This window comes from Salmo salar, chromosome 16 (genome assembly GCF_965601325.2).
Source record: "Salmo salar chromosome 16, fSalSal1, whole genome shotgun sequence".
Taxonomy (NCBI): Eukaryota; Metazoa; Chordata; class Actinopteri; order Salmoniformes; family Salmonidae; genus Salmo; species Salmo salar.
In genome coordinates, this window is record NC_138306.1 from 28,683,102 (window position 1) to 28,708,993 (window position 25,892).

The 25,892-nt window shown below is 43.1% G+C and overlaps 1 protein-coding gene across 5 annotated transcripts in view; it reads right to left on the reverse strand.

Annotated features, from left to right (window-relative positions):
• Positions 1-25,892, reverse strand: part of LOC106573489 (FERM domain-containing protein 5) — a 123,227-nt gene that overhangs the window by 9,885 nt on the left and 87,450 nt on the right. Inside the window, exons 2-12 of one of the 5 annotated variants that reach the window (XM_014148576.3) lie at positions 16,072-16,176; positions 15,178-15,220; positions 14,815-14,835; positions 14,256-14,334; positions 7,436-7,533; positions 4,944-5,067; positions 2,721-2,808; positions 2,396-2,484; positions 1,647-1,710; positions 1,307-1,389; positions 83-157 (exon numbers count right to left, since the gene is read on the reverse strand). In XM_014148576.3, coding sequence (XP_014004051.1) covers positions 83-157; positions 1,307-1,389; positions 1,647-1,710; positions 2,396-2,484; positions 2,721-2,808; positions 4,944-5,067; positions 7,436-7,533; positions 14,256-14,334; positions 14,815-14,835; positions 15,178-15,220; positions 16,072-16,176 — 869 coding nt within the window. Of the gene's footprint in view, positions 1-82; positions 158-1,306; positions 1,399-1,646; positions 1,711-2,395; positions 2,485-2,720; positions 2,809-4,943; positions 5,068-7,435; positions 7,534-14,255; positions 14,335-14,814; positions 14,836-15,177; positions 15,221-16,063; positions 16,177-25,892 lie in introns of those variants that run through there. The other 4 variants (XM_014148575.3, XM_014148579.3, XM_014148577.3 and 1 more) reach the window with 4 other exon arrangements.

The window sequence follows — 25,892 nt, forward strand, 5'->3', positions numbered from 1 at the left end:
GTCCCCTCCTGAGGGACAAGCTCTACAGCACAGCTGTGGGCTCTCTGCTGTGCCCTCTATTCACTGTCACAATTGGCTATACCTGTAGCGGAAACGACTCCCCTTGAAGAACAGGTTGCTGCTGGACACTGTCCGCACCTGACTCGACTTCTCCAGCCTGATGAAGGGGGAAAAGAAGGGAAGAGGAAAGAAAGAAAAAGGAAAGAAAGAAAAGAGGGGTGAACTTTGGGAGCTGTTAATAATTTTTACTCTTTACATTGTAAGGAGTCTGTGGACTGATCCTATTCTCCCTCCTACAGCATAACAGCCTATTCGCACTTTGCTGTTCTCACTTTTAGTACATACAATGGGCTTCTTTATTTCCAGCCTCATATGCTATCTGGTTCTCTAAGCCCAGGTTGGACTGGAAACCAACACCCTGACTGTCATGTGTTATGGCCTAGTGCCTAGTCCTCCTGGGAGATGTGTGCATGCAGTATACTGTATGTAAGACATAATAGCATATTTATACTATATGTAAGACATAATAGCATATTTATACTATATGTAAGACATACTAGCATATTTATACTGTATGTAAGACATAATAGCATATTTATACTATATGTAAGACATAGCTTAGTTATAACTATGGGAAAATTACATAAAAGATGTAATTGTGGTGTGTGTGCCTGATGTGCATGTGTCTGTTTCTGTGGGATGTAGCTCTCATAGACAGATGGCTTTCATTACAGCAGTATGAAACTCTGTGCCAATGAGCCAGGCGTCCCTGAAAATCCACCAGTCCCCACTGAGATCTACAGCCCTATAGCCGGAAATCTCATCATACTAATTCCATTTCGCTGTGTGCTGTGAGCTGCCCTACGCTTGCCCTTTCCTCCCCCCTTTCCCTCTTCTCCCTCCCCCTTCCTCTGTGTCCTTATATCACCTGAGCACTCTCTCAGTCCACACGCTCCTTAGTATCATTCCCTGTCACCCTCATCCATTACAACACTCTCTCCAGTCATTGTGTTGATGTGCTGCAGGGGGTGGGGATGTTTTAACTCCTCCCAGAGGTGGTGGGTAGAGGACATACAATCAGTCATTGCTGAGACGGAAGGAGGACTAATTTCTCTGGAGGAGCAGTGGGGTGTTCACTGCCTCACTCCAGTGCACACTCACTCACAATAGGTCACCGTTGCCACGCGTCTCATCCCCTCTCTGAGAAGGACGCTTCAGGGTGAGAGGAGAGCCCCCTTCGGACCCCTCTCACAGATACACTGGAGTACAATGTGTAGCTACAGACTAGATGAAGAACAACACTTACTTGTAGAAGGCTTGGTTCTCCACTCCACATTTCCACAGGTGCTTGCAGGCCTCTGGTGTTGGTGCAAAGTATGTCAAGATGATCTTTTTGTCCTGCACATTAGAAATAAATGTGCAGGAAAATAAAACAAACTGACAGTTTATCTCAGAGTTTCAAGAGTCAAGAGTCATTACTGTAACTACCGCTGTTGATTGAACACACTGGTCTGTGGTATGACTAGATCATGGTGTCTCCAAGCCCTGTTGTCGGAGTATAATGGCCTTAGAACAGTCCCAGTATGTTGCTGCACTGCTCTCTCTGCTTGACTCCCCCAATACACAACAATAATTCATGCTCTCACCTCCTTCTGATTTGCATATATATGGAATATCTTTCCCTCGAACTTCAGTTTAGTCACCTCATTCCTGCCCACAAGGAAAGGGGATAGTTACACACACATATCCGGCTGCACTGAGAGGCTCTTTAAAAAGTCCTCACAACCACTAAAAGATCACACAAAAAGCTCCATGTTTGTCTGACAGAACACATTTCTGATAATATCCCAGGCAAACTGGCGACATGGGATGGGTAAAACCAACAAAGCAGCCATAAATATTGTAACATGTTGTAACATTCACATTGTCTACTTGGCCAGAATTAGTAAGTATTATAGACATACGGTACTGAATTAGGCAGTGGGATTTCTATATCTAACCCATATTGAACTATTACAGTACCCAATATAGTGGGTTACTGGCTTAAAGAGAGGAGCTGTATGGAATAGAATACAGCATTGATCCATGTGTCTTTGAAGATTCTTATAGCCACAGCTGCATGCCTGAACATTTCTGCGTTGTGGTTGAAAACATGTTTTTCTCTTAAGCATCCAATCTGTAAACAAGTTGATTTTTGAACAGACAGGCTGTGGAATCATATGCCCAGAATGGTAGCGACTAGCTAACATAATGAGACACCTATAAGTCCTGTATGCATTCTGGCCCTCTGATCAGGAGGAGAGAGAGAGACAGATGGACACACTCCGTTGATTGTGACAGTATAACAAGATAGGGCATTTTGGTTTAGGGTTAGAGGAGAAATCATTCTACTCACCACTTGAGGAAATGAACCCTCTTATTTCCCTGAAGCACGACAAATCCAAACGGGGTGAAGGCAAGAAAGGCTGGATTTCCAGATACATCCTGTCAGAAAAAGAAAAAAGTGTTTTACATAACAGCACCATACAATACTCGATATACCTGTATCAAATACACACACGCACTGAACATACTACATAACTGTATATGCTGCTATTTGTTTTAGAAAGTTGTTGTCCGTTCTACCAAGAGAGACCTCAAAGCTCAAGTAGAGGGGGAAAAAAAGGGTCTTTAAATGAAAATGTCTTAAACTGAAGCAGCAGTGTGTGAGAATTGGCCACCTTGCATGGATGAGGATCCACACCATATGTCTCCAGCATCTGGGCTTTCTGGAGGAAGTTCAGCTCTGATGTTTCAGGTGTCTGGCCACTGAGAGAGAGCACCAACAAATATGGCATCAATGTCTGATTAAGATACTTAACATCAATACAGCCAGGTCTATGAAACGAACAAGTAAAGGTAAAACGCCTGAATAATATTAACAGTGACAAAACTCTTCCCCTTACACAGAGGATTGATCACCAGACTGAGCTAGCAGATGCTGAATAGACCACAGAGATCTGGATACATAGCCAGACATGCAGATAGTGTGTCAACCGTCCTAGATGCCTTTACAAATGAACATTTAATCAAGCACCAACCATTCAACATCCAATAGCAATGGAGTAATGTGAGTATCAGCCTGACCTCCAGCACAATCAATGGAAAAAACACATCAAGATATGCCCGCGACCCTTAGGCTTGAATTACTGATACACTCAAAAAATCGAAATAGGCACCTGCCTCAGCATTCCAAGGATATTTTCCACAGCCAGGCATGTTGGACAGGTGTTTTGTTGGTGGTGAGACGTGAACAACCCACTAGAGTGCAGCAGAGGATCTTATCTAGAATTATCTTACAGCTCCTATATCTACGAACCTGACTACACTCATTTGGGTGCAGTCACATCCTCCATGCTTTCCACAGTATAAAGTATGTTCCATGGCCATGACCAGTTCACGGGATTCCAAAAGGGTTCTTCGGCTGTCCCCATAGGATAACCCGTTTTGGTTCCAGGTAGAACCCTTTTGGGTTCCATGTAGAACACTCTGTGGAAAGGGTTCTACATGGAACCCAAAAGAGTTCGACCTGGAAACAAAAAGGTTCTACCTACAACCAAAAAGGGTTCTTCAAAGGGTTTGCCTATGGGGACAGCCAAAGAAACCTTTTTAGGTTTTAGATACTGAAGCACCTTTTTTCAGTGTAGACAAAGCACTCAGTAATAGCAACAAACATTAAAGAACCTTCAAATCACCTCTGAGCTAAAGTTAAAATGTCTAATCCATGTTTCAATGTATTTTCATTTCTATAGAGCACATTATCTCATACTAATTATGGTTTAAACAAAGGAGAAGTGCCTTGTGGGAGGATAAATAGCTCATTCATTATGGCTAAACCATTATCCATGCGGCCTCAATCACATGACCTTCAGAGTCCTGAGGGAGAGCGTGAAGGATCAGTGCGGTAAGTGTCTGTCACAGCCTGTGTATCATCATGAAGAAACCCTTAGTGATGCTTAATCTGCTAACCTGTGTATCATCATGAAGAACCTCAGCGATGCTTAATCTGCTAACCTGTGTATCAGCGATGCTTAATCTGCTAACCTGTGTATCATCATGAAGAACCTCAGCGATGCTTAATCTGCTAACCTGTGTATCAGCGATGCTTAATCTGCTAACCTGTGTATCAGCGATGCTTAATCTGCTAACCTGTGTATCATCATGAAGAAACCCTCAGTGATGCTTAATCTGCTAACCTGTGTATCAGCGATGCTTAATCTGCTAACCTGTGTATCATCATGAAGAAACCCTCAGTGATGCTTAATCTGCTAACCTGTGTATCATCATGAAGAAACCCTCAGTGATGCTTAATCTGCTAACCTGTGTATCATCATGAAGAAACCCTCAGTGATGCTTAATCTGCTAACCTGTGTATCATCATGAAGAAACCCTCAGTGATGCTTAATCTCCTAACCTGCTGGCAGAGAAAGTGATGTGTGTGCGTGTTTGTGTGTGTGCGTTGTGTGCACACTACCTTATCCTACTTCATTAGGTGTAATGCATTGCACTCCCTACCAGATCATTAGTACACTAATGACTGTTCTAATGAAAGGTAGTACTAATTTGTGTGCTCAAGACAATTCCACCATCTCAACTCTGTTTTCTACAAAAGCCTTAAATAACAAAGGGCCATTAGCCAGTCTATCTGCCTGTTTCTGCTAGTTGCAAGCTTTAGAAGATTTTCCATTTGATGAAACAAATGTTTGAGAAAAGGGTGAAGGAACTAGTCTCCAAGACGATAACAATTGCAGCGCTTTGAGATTTATTTTAAATGAATAGCGCTATAAAAGTTGAATCACTTGTAAGTGCTTTGAGTTGTCTTATAGGTTGAATGTTGTGTGTATGCATGAACGTGCATGTGTGAGTGGTTGAGAGAGACCCAGGAACAGTGGATTGGTCCTTACATCAATTCTGTCTTGTGTATATCTGAGATTCGTCTCTCCAGCTTCTCTGAATGTTTTGGAAAGAACTGGAATTTAGAGCTGTATCCTTCAGGATGTTTCCCAGGGTCATAGTCCCCAATCTCAGCTGGAACACAGAGATAGAAAAATATTCATGAAATTATATACCATTTGACAGCACCACACTCTAACCCTACATGGTTACATACAGTATATACAGTAATATGTCTAATATCCACATCATTCCATGTGTTGGTTCACAGGCAGTCTGTGTTGTATGTCAGCAGAGCTCTGAAATGACAACATTTTAAAATGGCCCAGAGTTGCTGTTGTTTATTTGTGACTTCATGCAGCACTGAAGTCCCTGACAATTATTTCCCCCAGCGAGCAAGGACGAGAAGGTGACCAGGCAGCACATCTTTAATTCAGCAGCAGCCCTTCCTCCTGAACAGAGCAAGGGCACCTGCCAAGGGACCTGATACTGCACTTTCTGGAGACTTTGGCTCGCTCCCTGTACCCCTCAAATATGTTTTTAGAGGGTCTACTATATGTGAGCTCCATGCTTACCTGAGAATGCTGTTCATTGACTACATCTCAGCATTCAACACCATTGACACTGAGCTCAAGGCATGAACCCCACCCTCTGCAAATGGATCCAGGACTTGCTGACAGGTAGGCCGCAGGTTTTCTATTTCTTTATTTTTTAACCTTTATTTAACTAGGCAAGTCAGTTAAGAACAAATTCTTATTTACAATGACGGCCTAGGAACAGTGGATTAATTGCCTTGTTCAGGGGCAGAACATCAGATTTTTACCTTGTCAGCTCAGGGATTCGATCCACCAACCTTTCGGTTACTGGCCCAACACTCTAACCACTAGGCTACCTGCCACCCCTGGTAGTGAGGTTAGGCAACAACACCTCCGCCACGCTGACCCTCAAAACGGGGGCCCCCCATGGGTGTGTGGTCAGCCCCCTACTGCACTCCCTGTACACCCACAACTGCGTGGCCGCGCATGACTCCAACACCATCATTAAGTTTAACGATGACACACTGGTGGTGGGCCTGATGTTGACTGAGATGAAACAGCCTACAGGGAGGAGGTTAGAGCCCTGTCAAGTGGTTCCAGGAAAACAGCCTCTCCCTCAATGTCAGCAAAACAAAGGAGCTGATCGTGGACTACAGGAAACGGAGGGGGGAGGATAAAAAACGTCAAGTTCATTGGCATAGACATCACAGATGACCTGACATGGTCCAATCACACCAACCACCGTTGTAAGGAAGGCGCAACAGTGCCTCTTCAACCTCAGGCGACTGAAGAAATTCGGCATGGGCCCACGGGTCCTCAAGAAGTTCTACAGTTACACCATCGAGAGCATCTTAACCGGCTGCATCACCACCTGGTACGGCAACTGCACCACCTTCAACCAGAATGCTCTACAGAGGGTGGTGAGGACGGCCCAATGCCCTGCAGGACATCTACTCCAGAGGGTGTCGGAGGAAGGCCCGAAAGATAATCAAGGACTTCAGTCGCCGAGCCACAGACTGTTCACTCGGTTACCATCTGGCAAGCGGTATCAGAGCATTGGGTCTCGGACCAACAGGCTCTGACAGCTACTACCACCAAGCTATTCGACTGGTGAACAGCTAACCCTAGATGTCTTCCTGCATAGACCTGCACCTTAGAGACTATTTGCACCTTAGAGATTATTTCCAGTGACTACCCACACATCAAAACCTTACACACAAACGTACACCCAAACATACACTCAGAACACACACACACACAGACATGCACACACACACAGTCAAAGCTGCTGTTCTAGTATATACTATTTATTCTACTGCGTGACCAAGTCACTACCCACTTTATATTTGTAAATACAGTGTAATACATTCCATTATTACTATGCATACTACCTCTCCTATTACTTCTATTAATAGTTATTTTGGACTTGGCTATTTCTATTGCTGTAAATGTAATTGAATAATGTACTGCATTGTTGAGGGAGCAAGCACATAAGCATTTCATTGCACCTGCTGTAAACTGTGTACGTGACGAATACAATTTGCTTTGATTTTAAACAGCTAACGATAGTGCTGATAGCAAGATGCCTGATAATCATGTTGAAGACCTTATAACCTAGCAACCTCATGTTTATGCATTCAAAGCATTGATCTTACTTATCATCCGTCCCATCTTTCTTTGTCAGCTATGGTTTGACAGTGTAAATTAGTATGGAGGTGCACATGTTGTCTGCATGAAATTCTAATTTCATGCTTTTTAGTATACAGTAGAGATCAGTCAATACGGAGGTAAGAAACCCACAGGACATATAATTTGCGTTACAAACTGATTACACTACAATCCAGGATTTTTTCCCCTGGCTGGTATTTATCTCGATGGTGGGGTGACTGGCAGGGGAGAAGTAATTTGAAAATACAGTCCAGAGAGTGGGGCAGGCAAATCCAGCCTGTCAGGTCCTGTCACTGTACCTTGCAGGATGAAGGCAGCCAGCATGGCAGCATCCGATGTCTTACACAGGAGGCGGCCGTGGTACAGATCTCTCTTGATCTGCAGGAAGACTAAATATCTGGAACCAGAACAGAGAGGGGAAAGAAGGTCAGAGGTCATGAAACTCAGTCACACGTCTACTTTAATGAGATTCATCAATATTACAGACATATTTTTAGATCTATTGCAAAACAACTACATGGCAAGACATCACCACTGACAAACTCAAAAGAATGTTGATTTTCAGATTCCCTTGGGTGCTTTGAATAAAAAATTATAGATTTTGCACAAAATGTGCTTTCTGTTTCTGGGGAAAGGATGTTTAAATTAGTTTTGGGGACAGGGTTTGGTAGGGAAGGTCCTGAGGCAAACTGCTGCTATTGTCGACTGACTGTGTTTCTGTTCAAGCCTACAGATTAGAACCCAGATGGGACCAGGGCCTCCCAGAACACAGCAGCACTGTCTGCCAGATACACCAGCTGCACTGGCTTCAGACTGAGACTAACACCTGGAACAATGCAGCTACACTGGCTGCAGACTAAGACTAACACCTGGAACAATGCAGGTGTTAGCAATGGTTTATGTACAGGTTTGCCCATTTAAAGATTCTGAACGTGAATGTAACACGTGAAAGAAACGGTTTAATGGATCATTTGGAGAGACGACCAAATGGACCCCAGATTCCCCTGACACCAACTTGACACAAATAACACCAGAATAAGTCCAGGAGAACCCATGTGAATGCGAAAAGACACGTTTGCTCGGCTGTAACTTTGTAATCTAGACCAGCTCCACAACAGTTAATAGCATATCACTTAAGGAGCATTATGTGTTAAAAAAACTACCTCCCATTCCCTCTCTGGGTGATACCATTAAATCACCAATGCTGTACCCTGACAATTTTCTGCCCTACATTTATTTTGTCTTTTTATCTGCCTTTCACACTTCTGCTGTCGGTAGATTTGTTGAAGGACAGCCGTGAATTGAAATGAATATTTTACCCATCCCTATCCTCTTCCCTTATTGTGTGGTCTAACCATTGTGCTATATATTATACAGTATCCTTTCAGCATTTGATTAACAAGGAAACAACATTGAAAAAGACATGTCATTGATTTGTATCATTTACCCTCCTTTTACCGTTCCTCTCCCTGACCTCCAACTAGATGAGGTGGTCTATCCCTCCCTGCCACTCTCATAATCTCTCTCTCTATCTCTCTTTTCCTCAGCCTTCACTCCCCTTCTCCCCTCCCTCTCCCACTCCATCAGAACCTCTCACCCACACATAATCCACACAATTCATTATCAGCACTCAGCATTCTATGTTCCTTTCATCACACCCAAGTGAATGAATCCCTAGACAGTAATGAATATGAGATGTCAAACACCTCATATGAAACAGGCTAGGTGTGTATGCCTCCTTTCAACACATACACAAACATTGTAATAGACATAATCAAACACACGTACCGATACACAGACAAAAGAAACACACTCATACTCAATTGCACACGTACAGTGCATTCAGAAAGTATTCAGACCCTTCACTTTTTCCACATTTTGTTACGTTACAGCCTTATTCTAAAATGGATTAAATAAAACATTTTCCTCATCAATCTACACACAATACCACTTAAGGACAAAACGACTCCAAATTGAGCTCAGGTGCATCCTGTTTTCATTGATCATCCTTGAGATGTTTCTACAACTTTATTGGAGTCCACGTGTGGTAAATTCAATTGATTGGACATGATTTGGAAAGGCACACACTTGTCTATACAAGGTCCCACAGTTGACAGTGCATGTCAGAGCAAAAACCAAGGAATTGTTCATAGAACTCCGAGACAGGATTTTGTCGAGGCACAGATCTGGGGAAGGGTACCAAATAAAGGTCCAGCATTGAAGGTCCCCAAGAACACAGTGGCCTCCATCATTCTTAAATGGAAGAAGTTTGGAACCACCAAGACTCTTCCTACAGCTGGCCGCCCGGCCAAACTGAGCAATCGGGGGAGAAGGGCCTTGGTAAAGGAGGTGACCAAGAACCCAATGGTCACTCTGACAGAGCTCCAGAGTTCCTCTGTGGAGATGGGAAAACCTTCCAAAAGGACAATCATCTCTGCAGCATTCCACCAATCAGGCCTTTATGGTAAAGTGGCCAGGCGTGAGCCACTCAGTAAAAGGCACATGACAGTCTGCTTAGAGTTTGCCAAAATGCACCTAACCTGTTAGGGATGGGGGGCAGTATTTACACGGCCGGATAAAAAACGTACCCGATTTAATCTGGTTATTACTACTGCCCAGAAACTAGAATATGCATATAATTATTGGCTTTGGATAGAAAACACCCTAAAGTTTCTAAAACTGTTTGAATGGTGTCTGTGAGTATAACAGAACTCATATGGCAGGCAAAAACCTGAGAAGATTCCTTACAGGAAGTGGCCTGTCTGACAATTTCTTGGGCTTCTTCACTCTCTTTATTGAAAACTGAGGATCTCTGCTGTAACGTGACACTTCCTACGGCTCCCATAGGCTCTCAGAAGGCGGGAAAAAGCTGAATGATGTCTTTGGAGCCCCTGGCTGAAAAACATTAGCGCCTTTGGTAAGTGGTCGATCAGAGGACAATGAGACTGAGGCGCGTGCACGAGGCGACCCCAGGTTTTTATTTTCTCTGTCTTTGAACGTAAACAGGGTTTCCCGGTCGGAATATTATCGCTTTTTTACGAGAAAAATGGCATAAAAATGTATTTTAAACAGCGGTTGACATGCTTCGAAGTACGGTAATGTAATATTTAGAATTTTTTTGTCACGAAACGCGTCGGGCGCGTCACCCTTCTTTACCCTTCGGATAGTGTCTTGAACGCACGAACAAAACAGAGGATATTTGAACATAACTATGGATTATTTTGAACCAAACCAACATTTGTTATTGAAGTAGAAGTCCTGGGAGTGCATTCTGACGAAGAACAGCAAAGGTAATCCAATTTTTCTTATAGTAAATCTGACTTTGGTGAGGGCTAAACTTGGTGGGTGTCTAAATAGCTAGCCCGTGATGGCTGGGCTATCTACTCAGAATATTGCAAAATCTGCTTTCACCGAAAAGCTATTTTAAAATCGGACATAGCGACTGCATAAAGGAGTTCTGTAACTATAATTATTAAAATAATTGTTATGTTTTTTGTGAACGTTTATCGTGAGTAATTTAGTAAATTCACCGGAAGTTTGCGGTGGGAATGCTAGTTCCGAACGTCACATGCTAATGTAAAAAGATGGTTTTTGATATAAATATGAACTTGATTGAACAAAACATGCATGTATTGTATAACATAATGTCCTAGGATTGTCATCTGATGAAGATCATCAAAGGTTAGTGCTGCATTTAGCTGTGGTTTGGGTTTATGTGACATTATATGCTAGCTTGAAAAATAGGTGTCTAATTATTTCTGGCTGGGTACTCTGCTGACATAATCTAATGTTTTGCTTTCGTTGTAAAGCCTTTTTGAAATCGAACAGTGTGGTTAGATTAACGAGAGCCTTGTCTTTAAAATGGTGTAAAATAGTCATATGTTTGAGAAATTGAAGTAATAGCATTTCTAAGGTATTTGAATATCGCGCCACGGGATTACACTGGCTGTTGCGTAGGTGGGATGATTTCGTCCCACCTACCCTAGAGAGGCTAAATGACTCTCAGACCATGAGAAACAAGATTCTCTGCTCTGATGAAACCAAGATTGAACTCTTTGGCCTGAATGCCAACCGTCACGTCTGGAGGAAACCTGTCACCATCCCTACGGTGAAGCATTGTGGTGGCAGCATCATTCTGTGGGGATGTTTTTCAGCGGTAGGGACTGGGAGACTAGTCAGGGTTAAGGAAAAGATGAACGGAGCAAAATACAGAGAGATCCTTGATGAAAACCTGCTCCAGAGCACTCAGGACCTCAGACTGGGGCGAAGGTTCACCTTCAAACAGGACAACGACCCTAAGCACACAGCCAAGACAATACAGGAGTGGCTTCGGGACAAGTCTCTGAATGTCCTTGAGTGCCCAGCCAGAACCCGGACTTGAACCTGATTGAACATCTCTGGAGAGACCTGAAAATAGCTGTGCAGCGACGCTCCTCATCCAACCTGACAGAGATTGAGAGGATCTGCAGAGAAGAATGGAGAAACTCCACAAATACAGGTGTGCCAAGCTTGTAGCATCATACCTAAGAAGACTTGATGCTGTAATCGCTGCCAAAGGTGCTTCAACAAAGTACTGAGTAAAGGATCTGAAAACTTATGGCAATGTGATATTTCAATTTTTTTAATTATATAAAAATGTTGTAAAAATGTCCAATAACCTTTTTTTACTTTGCCATTATGGGGTATTGTGGGTAGATTGATGAGGAAAAAAACAATTTAATCAATTTTAAAATAAGGCTGTAATGTAACAAAATGTGGAAAAAGTGAAGGGGTACTTTCCGAATACACTGTACTTGCTTCTTTGATGTCATCATCAGGAGGTAGAAATCAGAGCGTATCAGAGGATGTTTAAAGGCCCTATTGAGGGCACAGAGAGGCTTTTCTGGGTGACCTCATTGCAGACTGCACAGGAGATGAGGGAGTCAGGCGAAGAACTGTGCAAAAATGATTCCAATCTGAGCTAGCTGGGGGCTAATCATGTATCATTTAGAGGAGTCTGCTAGCCGTCACTGACCCTCAGTCCTCCTCCTTCCCTGTCTTCCCTCAACAGCCAGCCAGTCAGCCGGCCAGAGAGACCAACGGAGAGCACAGCCCAGCTACACAGCCTCCCAATTTAGCAGAAATTTCTGAGAACAGGCTCGCCCGCCAGCTTACTTAGGAAGGCTTTTTACGTACATCTCAACTTTACTTCAAACTGCAGTCTCTTTTTAATATTTATCGCACTATTTTAGACACAAAGTGCTCAGAATTGTTTTATTATGGAGGCCCTTCAATAATGACTAGAAAAACTAAAAATACTGTATGTGCATTCAGCAGGCTAACACTTCTGGAGGAAAAGAAAAGTATGAAAAAAGGTGATAAGCAGAGGGTGCTTTGAAACTGCTTTTGAAAAGGCTAAAGTTATTAAAAGATTTTATACACAAAGCCATGGCTGCTCTACCTTACTTCTTTTTTATACTAGAGCAGTGGTTCCCAAACTTTTTATAGTCCCGTACCCCTTCAAACATTCAACCTCCAGCTTCATACCCCCTCTAGCACCAGGGTCAGCGCACACTCAAATGTTTTTTTTTTTGCCATCATTGTAAGCTATAAGATAAATGTATTAAACATAAGAATGAGTGTGAGTTTTTGTCACAACCCGGCTCGTGGGAAGTGACAAAGAACTCTTATAGGACCAGGGCACAAATAATAATATAATAATAATCAATAATTTTGCTCTATATTTAGCCATCTTAAATAAAACCTTATTTGTTCATCAAAAATTGTGAATAACTCACTACAGGTTAATGAGAAGGGTGTGCTTGAAAGGATATACATAACTCTGCAATGCTGGGTTGTATTGGAGAGAGTCTCAGTCTTAAATCATTTTCCACACAGTCTGTGCCTGTATTTAGTTTTCATGCTAGTGAGGGCCGAGAATCCACTCTCACATAGGTACGTGGTTGCAAAGGGCATCAGTGTCTTAACAGCGCGATTTGCCAAGGCAAGAAACTCTGAGCACAGCCCTTTCCAGAAATCTGGCAGTGGCTTCTGATTAAATTGAATTTTCACAGAACCGCTTGTTGCAATTTCGATGAGACTTTCTTGTTCAGATATCGGTAAGTGGACTGGAGGCAGGGCATGAAAGGGATAACAAATCCAGTTGTTTGTGTCGTCCATTTCAGGAAAGTACCTGCGTAATTGTGCACACAGCTCACTCAGGCGCTTCGCTATATCACATTTGACATTGTCCGTAAGCTTGAGTTCATTTGCACACAAAAAAATCATACAATGATGGAAAGACCTGTGTGTTGTCCTTGTTAATGCAGACAGAAAAGAGCTCCAACTTCTTAATCATAGCCTCAATTTTGTCCCGCACTTTGAATATAGTTGTGGAGAGTCCCTGTAATCGTAGATTCAGATCATTCAGGCGAGAAAAAACATCACCCAGATAGGCCAGTCGTGTGAGAAACTCGTCATCGTGCAAGCGGTCAGACAAGTGAAAATGATGGTCAGTGAAGAAAACTTTAAGCTTGTCTCCCCATATAAAAAAAACATGTCAATACTTTTCCCCTTGATAACCAGCGGACTTCTGTATGTTTTAAAAGCGTTACATGTTCGCTACCCATATCATTGTATAATGCAATAGTTTTTTGTGCCTTTCCCCCAGCATTGTCCCAGCCTTATCCGTGGCAGCAGGAATAATTAAGTCCTCCACAATAGTATGGGGCTTGCTTGTCCTAGCCACTCGGTAGCTCACCATATAAGATGCTTCTAGCCCCTTCTTATTAATGGTATCTGTTGCTTTTATACATGTCTTACTACTCGAAAGTCGTCTTTATTCTCGCTCCAAAAACTCCCGTGGCTTATTTTCAAATGGTCATGTTTCGTTTCTAAATGTCTGCGCAAGAGTGAAGGTTTAACGCGAAAGAGTAACGGATAATGTGATTGGATGTTAATTATTTGATAGGCTACCTGTACTTGACATTGTGTTGTTATTTCACTAGATGGTTTCATTTTATTTTTGGCAGTGAAATGTACCCCAGCTTGGGAATACCTGTACTAGAGGAACCCAGAGTGGTGGCTGGGGGAGTGGTTGTTGGCATTTCTTTACTTTGCTGAGGATCACAAAAATCCTACCTGGTTATTTCCTCTTTGAGAGCAGCGGGATCAGGAGGGTAAAACTTGACTCTGAGACACATGGTGAACGGAGGCTGGGCTGGGGGACAAAGGCTTGAGTCAGCAATGGAGAACAAAATAGTCAGGAACATTTCATGGTCAGAGTTAAAATGATTAACTGAAAAAATGCTCTAAAAGCACCACCTTGCAAAAGTGTTCTAACATAGTGCTAACATGAATTGATGAAACCATTTCAGTTAACATATTAGCATTTCAAATGGCTACTCAATTTAAACAGAACCCATTAATTAAGCAATCTTTGAAGGTGGCACTGAAAAACGATTACCATAAATGAAAATGACTTTCGATCTTTACTTCATATACAGTATACATACACAGTATACAGTAGATTAGGTTAACGGAATCTCACTTAAACTCTGTATCCACAATTAGCAAGACACAGTTCATGATGATTTGCAAAGACAAGAGAGTGGGTGAGAGACCTTAGTGTGGATTATCTTCTGCTAGGATTTATTTGAGTTTTTTTGAGGGACAGTTCATCTTTTCTGTCCATACTCACAGTCAAATGGAGAATCTTGATCTGTTGAAATCATAATACAGTAACTTCCTACCATCTGTATTCAAATGCACAATCATTACATTTACATTTTAGCAGACACTCTTAGCCAGAGCCATGTACAGGAGAAATTAGGGTTAAGTGCCTTGCTCAAGGGCTCATGACAGATTTGTCACCTAGCTGGCTCAGGGATTTGAACCAGCAACCTTTTGGTTACTGGCCCAACACGCTTAACCATTAGGCTACCTGCCACCCATTAGTCAAGTTACATAATGTGTCATTAGAGACACCATGGTGATGATAACTAGAATTGCTCAATTGGCAGAATGATCATAGCATGAACAGGAAGACACTCGAAATACTTACATTTCATCTGCTTGGCAATACACTTTGTGACCTCCAACCAATGCTGCATCAACAACAACAAAAAGACACATGATCAAAGTGTGACAAAAGTGAAACGTCTGTCAATCCTGCATCTACCGCCTTAACTACAGCTGAGCTGAGCTGTTACTCATGACGCCATACTCAAATCACTCCATATCACTCTACAAAAGCTAGCAGGTTAAATGCAATAGACAGGAATGACCGTTCATCTAAAGACGTGTGAAAGCCTGTGTCATGTCATGTCAGCTTCGGATCTAAAACACACCAACATCATTCATGCTATCAAGTCCTGATTTGTATCATTAAATCAACATCATGCTGAAGCAAATTGAAGAGTAAAGGCCCATACAGATAACCTCTTTGTCTATAAATGACAGTAATGGATGTTGTATCAGATGAGACAGACAGACAGAGACAGACAGACAGACAGACAGACAGACAGACTGCGGCAGTACTCTCTAGGCTCAGTGCTGAAGGTAACTCTGGTTCTGCCAGTATATCAGGCCCTGGTTCATCCCCCTGTCCTTCTGGGAACATTAACTCCATCAAGCCCCTCTCCTCATTGGAAATGCAGGATCAGCAGGACCTGTGTCTTATCTCTGTGGCTAAAACACACACTCTAAGCACATGTTAATTCTTCATGAATCAAGCAGTGCAGCTACAAGCTATTTCTGAGAGAATATAATAACCTTTAGTGCTCTGCTGCTGCTGATGGAATGAGTGTCGCTCTAATATGGTGTGTTATGAAAGAAAGAAAATAACATACATTTTCAATCTGGCCCTGTATCTCTTTCAACCGTCACCTCTGCTGCAGTATGCTTCATGCAGCACACGGACACACACACGCACGCACGCAAGCACTCACACACACACCCGCTGTTTGTCTGGGTCCACATATCTGATGCCAAAGTAGTCCTTCTCCAGTAGGTTCAGGTGGTGGCAGATGAGGTCGAACAGATACTGTCCTTTAGCATCCCGCTGCAAGACAAGGAGAAAACAATAACATGAGGAACTGACAGAAAACACAAGAGCACTACAAACTACTGTAAGCAGGCAATTTCGGGGAAATACCCCCACTTAAAGGACATAAGTGAGCTGGCCCAGGGACTCAACTCCATTAGGACATGAGGGAGAACCTTTGCCAAAGTTTGAGTGTGAGACTAAGGGCAGAGAGGGAGGTCATTTACTGATATATAAATGTGCTTCATATTTCCTAGAACCTGTGGAAATATCTAGGATTTATACAATATTGATGACAGCCACCACAGCCATCTGCTGAGTCTGGGCCAGAAGCCCTCCATAGCTGAGAAAAAATGAGAGAGTGGATTAAGTGTGCTGAGATCTGGCTGGGTTAGACTGATGAACTGTGACCCTCCCTTGCTTGCATGTGGGCACGCTGCCCTATGAGCAGCAGTCTGGCACACCACACAGTGGCACAGAGGACTGGACGCAGTGGGCACACTCCTCCACTGACTCTCTACTGCACATCTGATGCCCCCGTCGGTCTCCTATATTCTGCACAGCCACAGGTGCAATTCCTATGGACTAACCCAGCCTCCCTATTGAGTCCAGACCCTCTACACTGAGTTTAATGCAAATGTTTCTTCTCCGTAAAATTACTGTACCTCTAGGCCTGTACATTTAGACAGACAAATGGTGTGTTACAGCACCTCCGCTTATATTCTAAAATTGAATGAAGGTTAACCAAGTTTCACACAGTTTAGGTATGATGATTGGTCAAACCCATAATACACTATATTCACTATATACAGTATATTATGCTGAGAAGAATTGCATATGATTTAAAGGCATTAATTAAGGTCCCGGGTTTAAACTAAGCTAACATATGTAATTGTTTTTCGATGGTCATACCAACCAACATTTTTGCTTTTTGATTTAGTTTTAGGACCCCTGTAAGTATCCCCCCAATAAATTGAATTTGGCCTTACTGCTATTGGCCCATAGAAACACATTGAATAACATATTCATACATGACAAAAGAGACAGTAAACAAATACATAACAAGGAAGTATGATTTGATGTGCCTGTCCTATATCTGAGAGATATGAGAAAGCTCATGAAATTATGATATTTTTTTACCCATATTAAACACTTTTTTGGCACTAAAGTACTTCCAGACTGAGTGTACAAAATATTAGGAACACCTGCTCTTTCCATGACAAAGACTGACCAGGTGAATCCAGGTGAAAGCTATGATCCCTTATTGATGTCACCTGTTACATCCACTTCAATCAGTGTAGATGAGGGGGAGGAGACAGGTTAAAGAAGGATTTTTAAGCCTTGAGAGAATTGAGACATTGATTGTTTATGTGTGCCATTCAACATGGGGGACAAAATATTTAAGTGCCTTTGAACAGGGTATGGTAGTATGTGCCAGACACACCGGTTTGAGTGTGTCAAGAACGGCAACGCTGCTGGGTTTTTCACACTCAACAGTTTCCCGTGTGTATCAAGAATGGTCCACCACCCAAAGGACATCCAGCCAACTTGATACAATTATGGGAAACATCGGAGTCAACATGGCCTAGCATCCCTGTGGAACGCTTTTGACACCATATAGAGTCCATGCCCCGACAAATTGAGACTGTTCTGAGGGCAAAAGGGGGTGCAACTCAATATTAGGAAGGTGTTCCTAATGCTTTGTACACTCTGTGTATATAATTCCATTCATTTTTTTAACTGGTACCGGGCTACCTTAAGATGAGTCTTGTGAGGCAGCATGTACGTGTTCGTAAGAGTCTCACCTTTCGATGATGGGGTCATATTACTGTGTAGCCCAAACTGTTCGGACGCCTCAGATAGAAGTTTGCAGATCGGCGGTACCTACTTCAGACAAGTCCCGTGACGCTTGTGAGGGTCGTAGAGACAAACGAAGAACACAATCGTGCTCGTGAGAGTCTCATCTTTCCATAAAGAGGTCATATTAGCATTAGTAGCCAAAACCGTTCAGGTAGCTCTGCCACCTTCCACCGCAGATGCGGAAAGCCAACATCGGCGGATGCGGTGGATTGAGCCCATGCAAAACAACATATATCTCTAGATTAAACAGATGGATTTTTGATTATGCTAATTAGATTTCCACGGGGGCGCGGGCATCGACTCTAGTTAAGAGGAGATCAAAGAGAAGGCAAGGCAGAGAAGGAGAGGATAGAAGAGGAGGGGAGACTCTGCCCACCTGCACCAGCACCAGTTTTCCCCTTCCACTCTCACACACCACTGAAAGAACTATCAGGCTCCCAGCTCTGATTACTATTTAAAATGTCACTCAAATCAACATGTTTTCCATAATAATATCCACCCTCTCTGAATTATTCCAGAAAGATAAGTTATTTGAATTTTCAGCAAACATTGCACACCACCATAATAAGTTGTTACCCTCTGGTGGAGCTTAAGGCATTTGTAAGGGCTGCTGGTATTAGCAGAAGCACAAACCAGGGGTGATTACAGCTCATTGGAACAGGGCGGTGATCCATCCGGCAGGCAGGCAACTAATACATCTCTCTACCTAGCCTACAACCTGGGAGTTATATAGTGCAGACTCAGTCAGGCTGTCAGCTTAACACTGTGTCTGTTAGTCAGCTAAATAGAATAATGGCAGTGCTTCTGTGATAAGCATGTGTACTGAAACTGGGTGGACTAGAATTCTGATACACTGGCACCCCTCACAGATTACTGTGCAACATCAGGAAACGACAGACAACATTTTTACAATTATTACAATATCCTGAATCAGTACCAATGTAAAAAGTCATCTTCAAAGCAATGCTATAAAAGAAAAGAAATGCAATGTGAATGATCTGTTTATCGCTCAGTGCCATTGCATTTTAATAGCTGAAAAGGATACATGCAGGTGCTGAAGTTGTGCCTTCTAGGCATGACATGTGTGACATATTAAGAGGATTGCATCGCCCAGTCTTACTAATAACTGGGATGTGGATGAAGAGGTGATACATCAGTGCCAGGGAGAGAACGCAGATTAATGATCGCTCCACTGCTCTCCCTCTCCTTCTCCCTCCCCATGCCAGGGACAAACAGGCCTCACGTGCCACCTCCCTCCATCCCCACTGGCTCACTTGGGGCCGTTTAATGGAGCTTAGTAATGCGGTCAGTCAACACACATGCTCCTCACAGTCTTCATGCAAACTTTTAAAGGAACACGCTTCAAGGTCAAGCATACGTATCATGCGTATCATGCGCCAGATGAATCTGTCACGCTCCTATTGATACCATGTCAGCCAATGAGGACTGTTTAGTGACCTTGGAGGGGAGAATAATGTGGTTAATCCACATTTGTATCTACAGCACATCCATATCTGTAGCATTTCCCACTGTCTACATTTGCATAGCAACCAGAGATGTTCATGATGCCCTCAGTGCAGTCAGAGCTCTGCATGCCTATTTTTGGTAGTCTGACAGATGGGGAGCAGTCGACCTTAAACGCATACGATTGAAGCATGCAAAGCACAATGTGATGTGTGGGTGAACAGCAGAGGATTCCCTAAATGAGCTCCTGACACAGAGCGGGCTGAGGTCTGCTGAGAATAAGACACTGGCCATGCGTGGGTAACATGCTGCTGTTGGCCTGGACACCACCTGATGGCTGCTGCTGCTACTGGATCTCACTGGATCTCTCCAGTCCAGAGGACAAGAAGACATGTCCCTCCCCCTCGCCATCAAGAACAGTTTGACCCTTGAGCTGTGAGTGAAGGTCACCTCCGGCCAGGCTAGACCAGGGCAGTGGGCTGCTAGAGTCAGCCTCAGTCACTCTCTATGTCCTCATTGGGCCTGTGATGGCAGAGGAAGTGTCTCTTTGATCAGTAATCTCCTCAACGTCATTACTCAGGCTCCAGCTAACACACTTCATTAAGAGAGAGCCCTGTCAGAGAAGGTTTACCGGGTGCCTGCCGTGACTCTCCGGCCAAATATCAGTGCAAGCAAGCGCTGCTAACAGTCTGACCTTTCTCACAGTAAGACTTAGGGCTTGCGGACCTCCATGGGCGATCGTCACTGTCACTTCTAGACCTCTCCCTCACATCCAACTCAACCCGACATGCCTGCTTACTCGCCCCGGGCAGAAATTGAAGTGCAAAGGGGCAATGCATTGCGCAAGGACACACACACGCTTATCAATTATGCATATTACATCCTTATAAAATAGGTATTGGACACAGATCCCTCAATAAGATCAATCACAGTCTCTCACTCTGTGTATTGACACAATATCCCATCATAATAAAACATTCTTGTTCGCCTTGCATTTAGAATTAAACTTTGTTTATTCAACTTGAATAAGTTGTATTTTATGAAAGCTGTAAATAGACAATACACATTGTTCTGAGATGCACCGGCTTCAAAAACCACCACTGGGCAGAAATCCCCGCCAAGGCGAGCCAATGACAAAGCAAAAAAGTCTGGAAGACAGTGATGTATATGGGCAAACGATGACGCATTGAGTCAGACAGGAAGCCTGGCTTTTTTTCAGACAGCAAGTGTGTTAGTATTCCATAGCACTCCTCTCTCCCTCTCTCGCTCCTTCTCCTGTCTCCCTCCCTGAGTCATCTCTCTACCCCACACAAAGCCTAGCTGCATTATCCCCCCCCAACAGGCTCTGTAATTATAGGATCTGTGACGGTGTGGCGGGAAAAAAGGATCTAATGAATGATACTGGTGAATTCTTAATTAAAACTAATGCATCGTCTCTTCAGCTGAGTTGGTCATGGATTGTTAAAGGGTATCGACCAAACTGCCAATCCCCTGGTCTGACCACTGACTAACCAAATCAAATAGCATCTCCGATAAAGACATTGGTTTGTTCGTGTGAACAGGGATTCAGTGATTGTTGAGGTGGCAGTAGCATCTGGTGTGAAAACCTATGCATTCTGTTACCCCTAGTGAAATTTTACAGTTGAGAACACTTTTATAAAAAAGGGTAACAAAAGGTTTTTTTGGCCGTCCTCATAGGAGAACCCTTTGAAGAACACTTTTTGGTTCCAGGTAGAACCCTTTTGGGTTTCATGTAGAACCCTCTATGGAAAGGGAAAGAACCCAAAAAGATTCTACCTGGAACCAAAAAGGGTTCTTCAAAGGGTTCTCCTATGAGGACGGCCAAAAAAACCTTTTAGGTTCAAGATAGCACTTTTTTTCTAAGTGTAGGAAGGCCTCTTTCCACACATCCTGTAAACAGACTGCATCCTCTGCCATCAAATCCAAAGGATGATTCATAATAGTGATTGGGGGGGAAATAAATACAGTTGCATATCGGGATATTACTTTTGACATTATATCGTATCATTTTGACAATATCGCAATATTATTTTTGCGCTAGTTGGCTGCACCAAAACTCCAGTATTTTTCATTATATATCTTCTTTTTAAACAGGGAGCCAATTTGTTTTCAGACCTTTTATTTTCATGACTGATCAAAACTAATTTTCTCATGGCTCTCTCTTGTCCCTCTGCAGCAGACATATGGTGAGCAATATTTTTGTAACACCGAATCGCATAACAATCACAGTATCGAATCGCAATACATATCTTATCGGCACCTAAGTATCGTGATAATATCGTATCGTGAGGTCACTTGCAATTTCCAGCCCTAATTCAACATAAATCATAAAAACATTTGGCTAAACCTGTGGCAAAATGCCTGTCCTGTACTAATACTACTGTACGCATAAGTAGTAGCACAGCCATGAAAAGGCGGGGTAATTCTATTAAATGTCATACAGCTTCACAAGCGTTTTCCTCTCCTGCGTTCTCTCTGTTGGCTGCAGTCTTAATTTTGTCATTAAACTGTAATTTACTGAACAATAGCTCATCCTGGAGGTAATGCTGCACCAACAATAGCACATCTTCCATGCAATGCCCATAACGTGTTACCTTGTAAATGGTTGGGCTGCTTTAACTGGCAAAACAACCCCAGTCTCCATAATGTCTGTGTGTCCAACAGACAGCCAGAGCTCCTGCAGAGTATAAGGCTTCACAGGACACAAAGTTGATGGAACTCTAGCCAGATATTTGAATGGAGCAGACTTATACGTACAGTATGCTCAATGGCAAAAAGACTGACCAGCAAAATAATCCCCAGTCTTAAAACAGCATCATTGCTACCCTATTTCCTAAGGGTCCCCTTGAGTACAATGCCCACTTTCCTTTCAGATGAATCATTCAAATGGGCTCTATGTCAACCTTGCAACACAGAACATTAATAAAAGACAGTTTCATTTCATAGTGAGGGGGAGGGAAACACAATGCTGTTGGCTCTTGTGTGACTGGTGCGTGTGTGTGTGTGTGTGTGTGTGTGTGTGTGTGTGTGTGTGTGTGTGTGTGTGTGTGTGTGTGTGTGTGTGTGTGTGTGTGTGTGTGTGTGTGTGTGTGTGTGTGTGTGTGTGTGTGTGTGTGTGGTTTAAAGCACAGAGAGGACCTGGAGTGGTAAAGCCCAGGGGTAATTCCTCTGGTTTCATTAATAGATTACTTTCCTTAGCATCAGGGCCTGGGGTGTGTGAGTGAAAGAATTGTTAATGTAGCACACTCAGCCTGTGTGAGGTTCAAGCTCAGGTTCTGCTGCCACAGCATCACAGCCTGGGGCCTGGGACCCAGAGCACACCAACGCATGCACACATGGCAACTAATCCACAGCCCATTACATACAGTACACACAATACCTCTGCTTCAAACGGAAAATCAACAATCAAGTTCTTAAGCCTTTCCAAGTAACAATTAGAGAACGATTAACGATCACCCAGCAAACCTATTCGTTCTTTTAAACAGAGAACATAACATCAGTCGGTTGTAAAGAGCAATACGTTATGATGTAGATTTGTTAAAATCATTCTTAAGCACTCAAGACATTTATCAAGCACTTAAGCTTTATTGACCCCAGAGAGTGTCCTTCAGATATCTGCAGTGTTCTGCGGTAATGGGAATGTAAGTCAAAGGGATACAGAGAACATTCTCCACTCAGCCACTTCACACTTCCCCATAGCTTCACCTGCTAGGTTCATACTGTATGGTGGTGAATAGGGTTGCAAAATTCCGGGAACTTTCAATAAATTCCCTGTTTTTCCCAAAATAAGAATAAGCAGAAAATCCGGAATCCTCCAACCAGGATTTCTGTTGGAGGGAATTTATTGAAAATGCCATGAATTTTGCAACCCTAGTGGTGAACATTGGGAACGAGGCCATTGGCTTCCTCTAAACCTTTCACCTGCACTGGGCTGGTGCTGCTCATCTCTCCCAGTTAAAACCCCGACCACCTAGTCTCCATCACACACTGGTCCCACTAGGAGAGGAGGCTAGGATGCTGGGGTTAGAGGGGGATAAGCTGAACTGACATTTTGGGACCTGGGAGACGATGGTAGAATCTGTGGCTCAGACACAGTAGCTAATTAAAACTTTAGAGTCTATGACGACTCAAACAGGATAAAATCACACAGGAAGTAGAAAAGAGTAAACCTATCTTAGTGCTTATTCCCCTCCTGTAATCCTTTTTCACCCATGACTGTGTGGCCACACACAACTCCAACACCATCATCAAGTTTGCTGATGACACGAAGATGGTAGGCCTGAACACCTACTGCGATGAGACAGCCTATAGGATGAAGGCTAGAAACTTAGCAGTGTGGTGCCATGACAACAACCTCTCCCTCAATGTCAGTAAGACCAAGGAGCTGATTGAGGACTACAGGAGAAAGAGGGGAGAGCACGCCCCCATCCAGTAGTGGAGTGAATCAAGCGGTTCAAGTTCCTTGGCGTCTACATAACTAAGGACTTAACATGGTCCACACACACACGCACAGTTGTGAAGAGGGCACGACAGCGCCTCTTCCCTCTCAGGAGGCTGTAAAGATTTGGCATTTGCCCTCAGATCCTCATTGGACCTCGTATCCCCTCACGGGGGCCGAGCTCCCTGCCATCCAGGACTTCTATATCAGGCGGTGTCAGAGGAAAGCCCTAAAAATGGCCTCAGACTCCAGCCACCAAAGCCAAAGACTGTTGACTATGCTACCGTCCGGCAAACAGTACCCGAGCATCGGCTCTCGGACCAAAAGGCTCCTAGACAGCTTCTACCCCTAAGCCATAAGACCACTAAATAGCCATAAGACTGCTAAATAGTTAATTCATTGGTTACCCTATCTGCACTGACCCTATCTGCACTGACCCTATCTTGCACTGACTCTATGCACAGTATTAACACACTATAGTCACGCACACACTACACTGACATTCTCACACAAAACCCACATAAATCCACATACACTACATACGCACACACACACACACACATAACACACAAACGCATAGCAACACAACACAAACACACATACAGAAAAAAGGGTTCCAAAAGGGAGGGATAGAGTTCTACCAAGAACCGTTTTGATCAGAATAACCCTTTTTTGGAAGACAAGGGTTCTTTGTAAGGCAAATGGTTCTACATATACCCTTTAACATCCTAAGAACTGTTTTTAAAAGTAAGGGTTCTTTGATTATTCTTTGGAAGGCAAGAAGGATTATTTGGAAGGCAAGAAGGGTTCTCGATAGAACCATATATAATATTTCCCAGCGTGGTCTATTGCAGGGAGATTTTCAGAATTGTTTGTTTAACAGTAATATCTGTGTTTTTGCATGTACTGTACATTGATTGGTTGATAAATTTTATGCAACACAAAGATAAATAACATAACGTTTTGTAACCTAATCCAATCTGTTAGTAATTGGATTAATTGCTGTTCCAGTTTAGATGATTGAGGTAGTCTCAGTATTCAATCTCCCTACCCTGGCAGTCATTCTGAATACAGGTTGCGGGTGATTAACAAGTCCACTTGTTGGATATCCTAACTCTGGCTGGATTCCAATAGGAATTACACATCACTTTGCAAGGCATCATAATGTAATTTGCAGGCCTGATATGACCTGTAAACCAGGAGATTACTAACATCACTGTGTTTGGAGATAACTAGGCTCTCAAAGAAAGCCTTATGATATACCCTGAGTATACAAAACATTAGGAACACCTTCCTAATATTGAGTTGCACCCCCGTTTGCCCTAAGAACAGCCTCAATTTGTCAGGTCATGGTCTCTACAAGGTGTTGAAAGCGTTCCACAGGGATGCTGGCCCATGTTGACTCCAATACTTTACTTGACACAGTTGTGTCAAGTTAGCTGGATGTCCTTTGGGTGGTGGACCATTCTTGACTGTTGAGTGTGAAAAACCCAGCAGCATTGCAGTTCTTGACACACTCAAACCGGTATGCCTGGCACCTACTACCATACCCCGTTCAAAGACACTTAAACCTCTGAATGGCACACATAAACAATCCATGTCTCAACTCTCTCAAGGCTTAAAAATCCTTCTTTAACCTGTCTCCTCCCCTTCATCTACACTGATTGAAGTGGATTTAACAAGTGACATCAATACGGGATCACAGCTTTCACCTGGATTCACCTGGACAGCCTGGCGTGGAAAGAGCAGGTGTTCTTAATGTTTTGTACACTCAGTGTATGTAAAGTATTGTCATAAATAATTACATTTTAAAGGCTAATAAAGCTGAAGGAACCGTTCATAGAGGGTTTAGGAAGAACCCTTCAAAGATAAAATGGCTATTGGTCGAACCATATACGGGGGGTTATTTGAAGAACCCTACATCAGCAAAGGTGTCTACCCAGCACCAAAT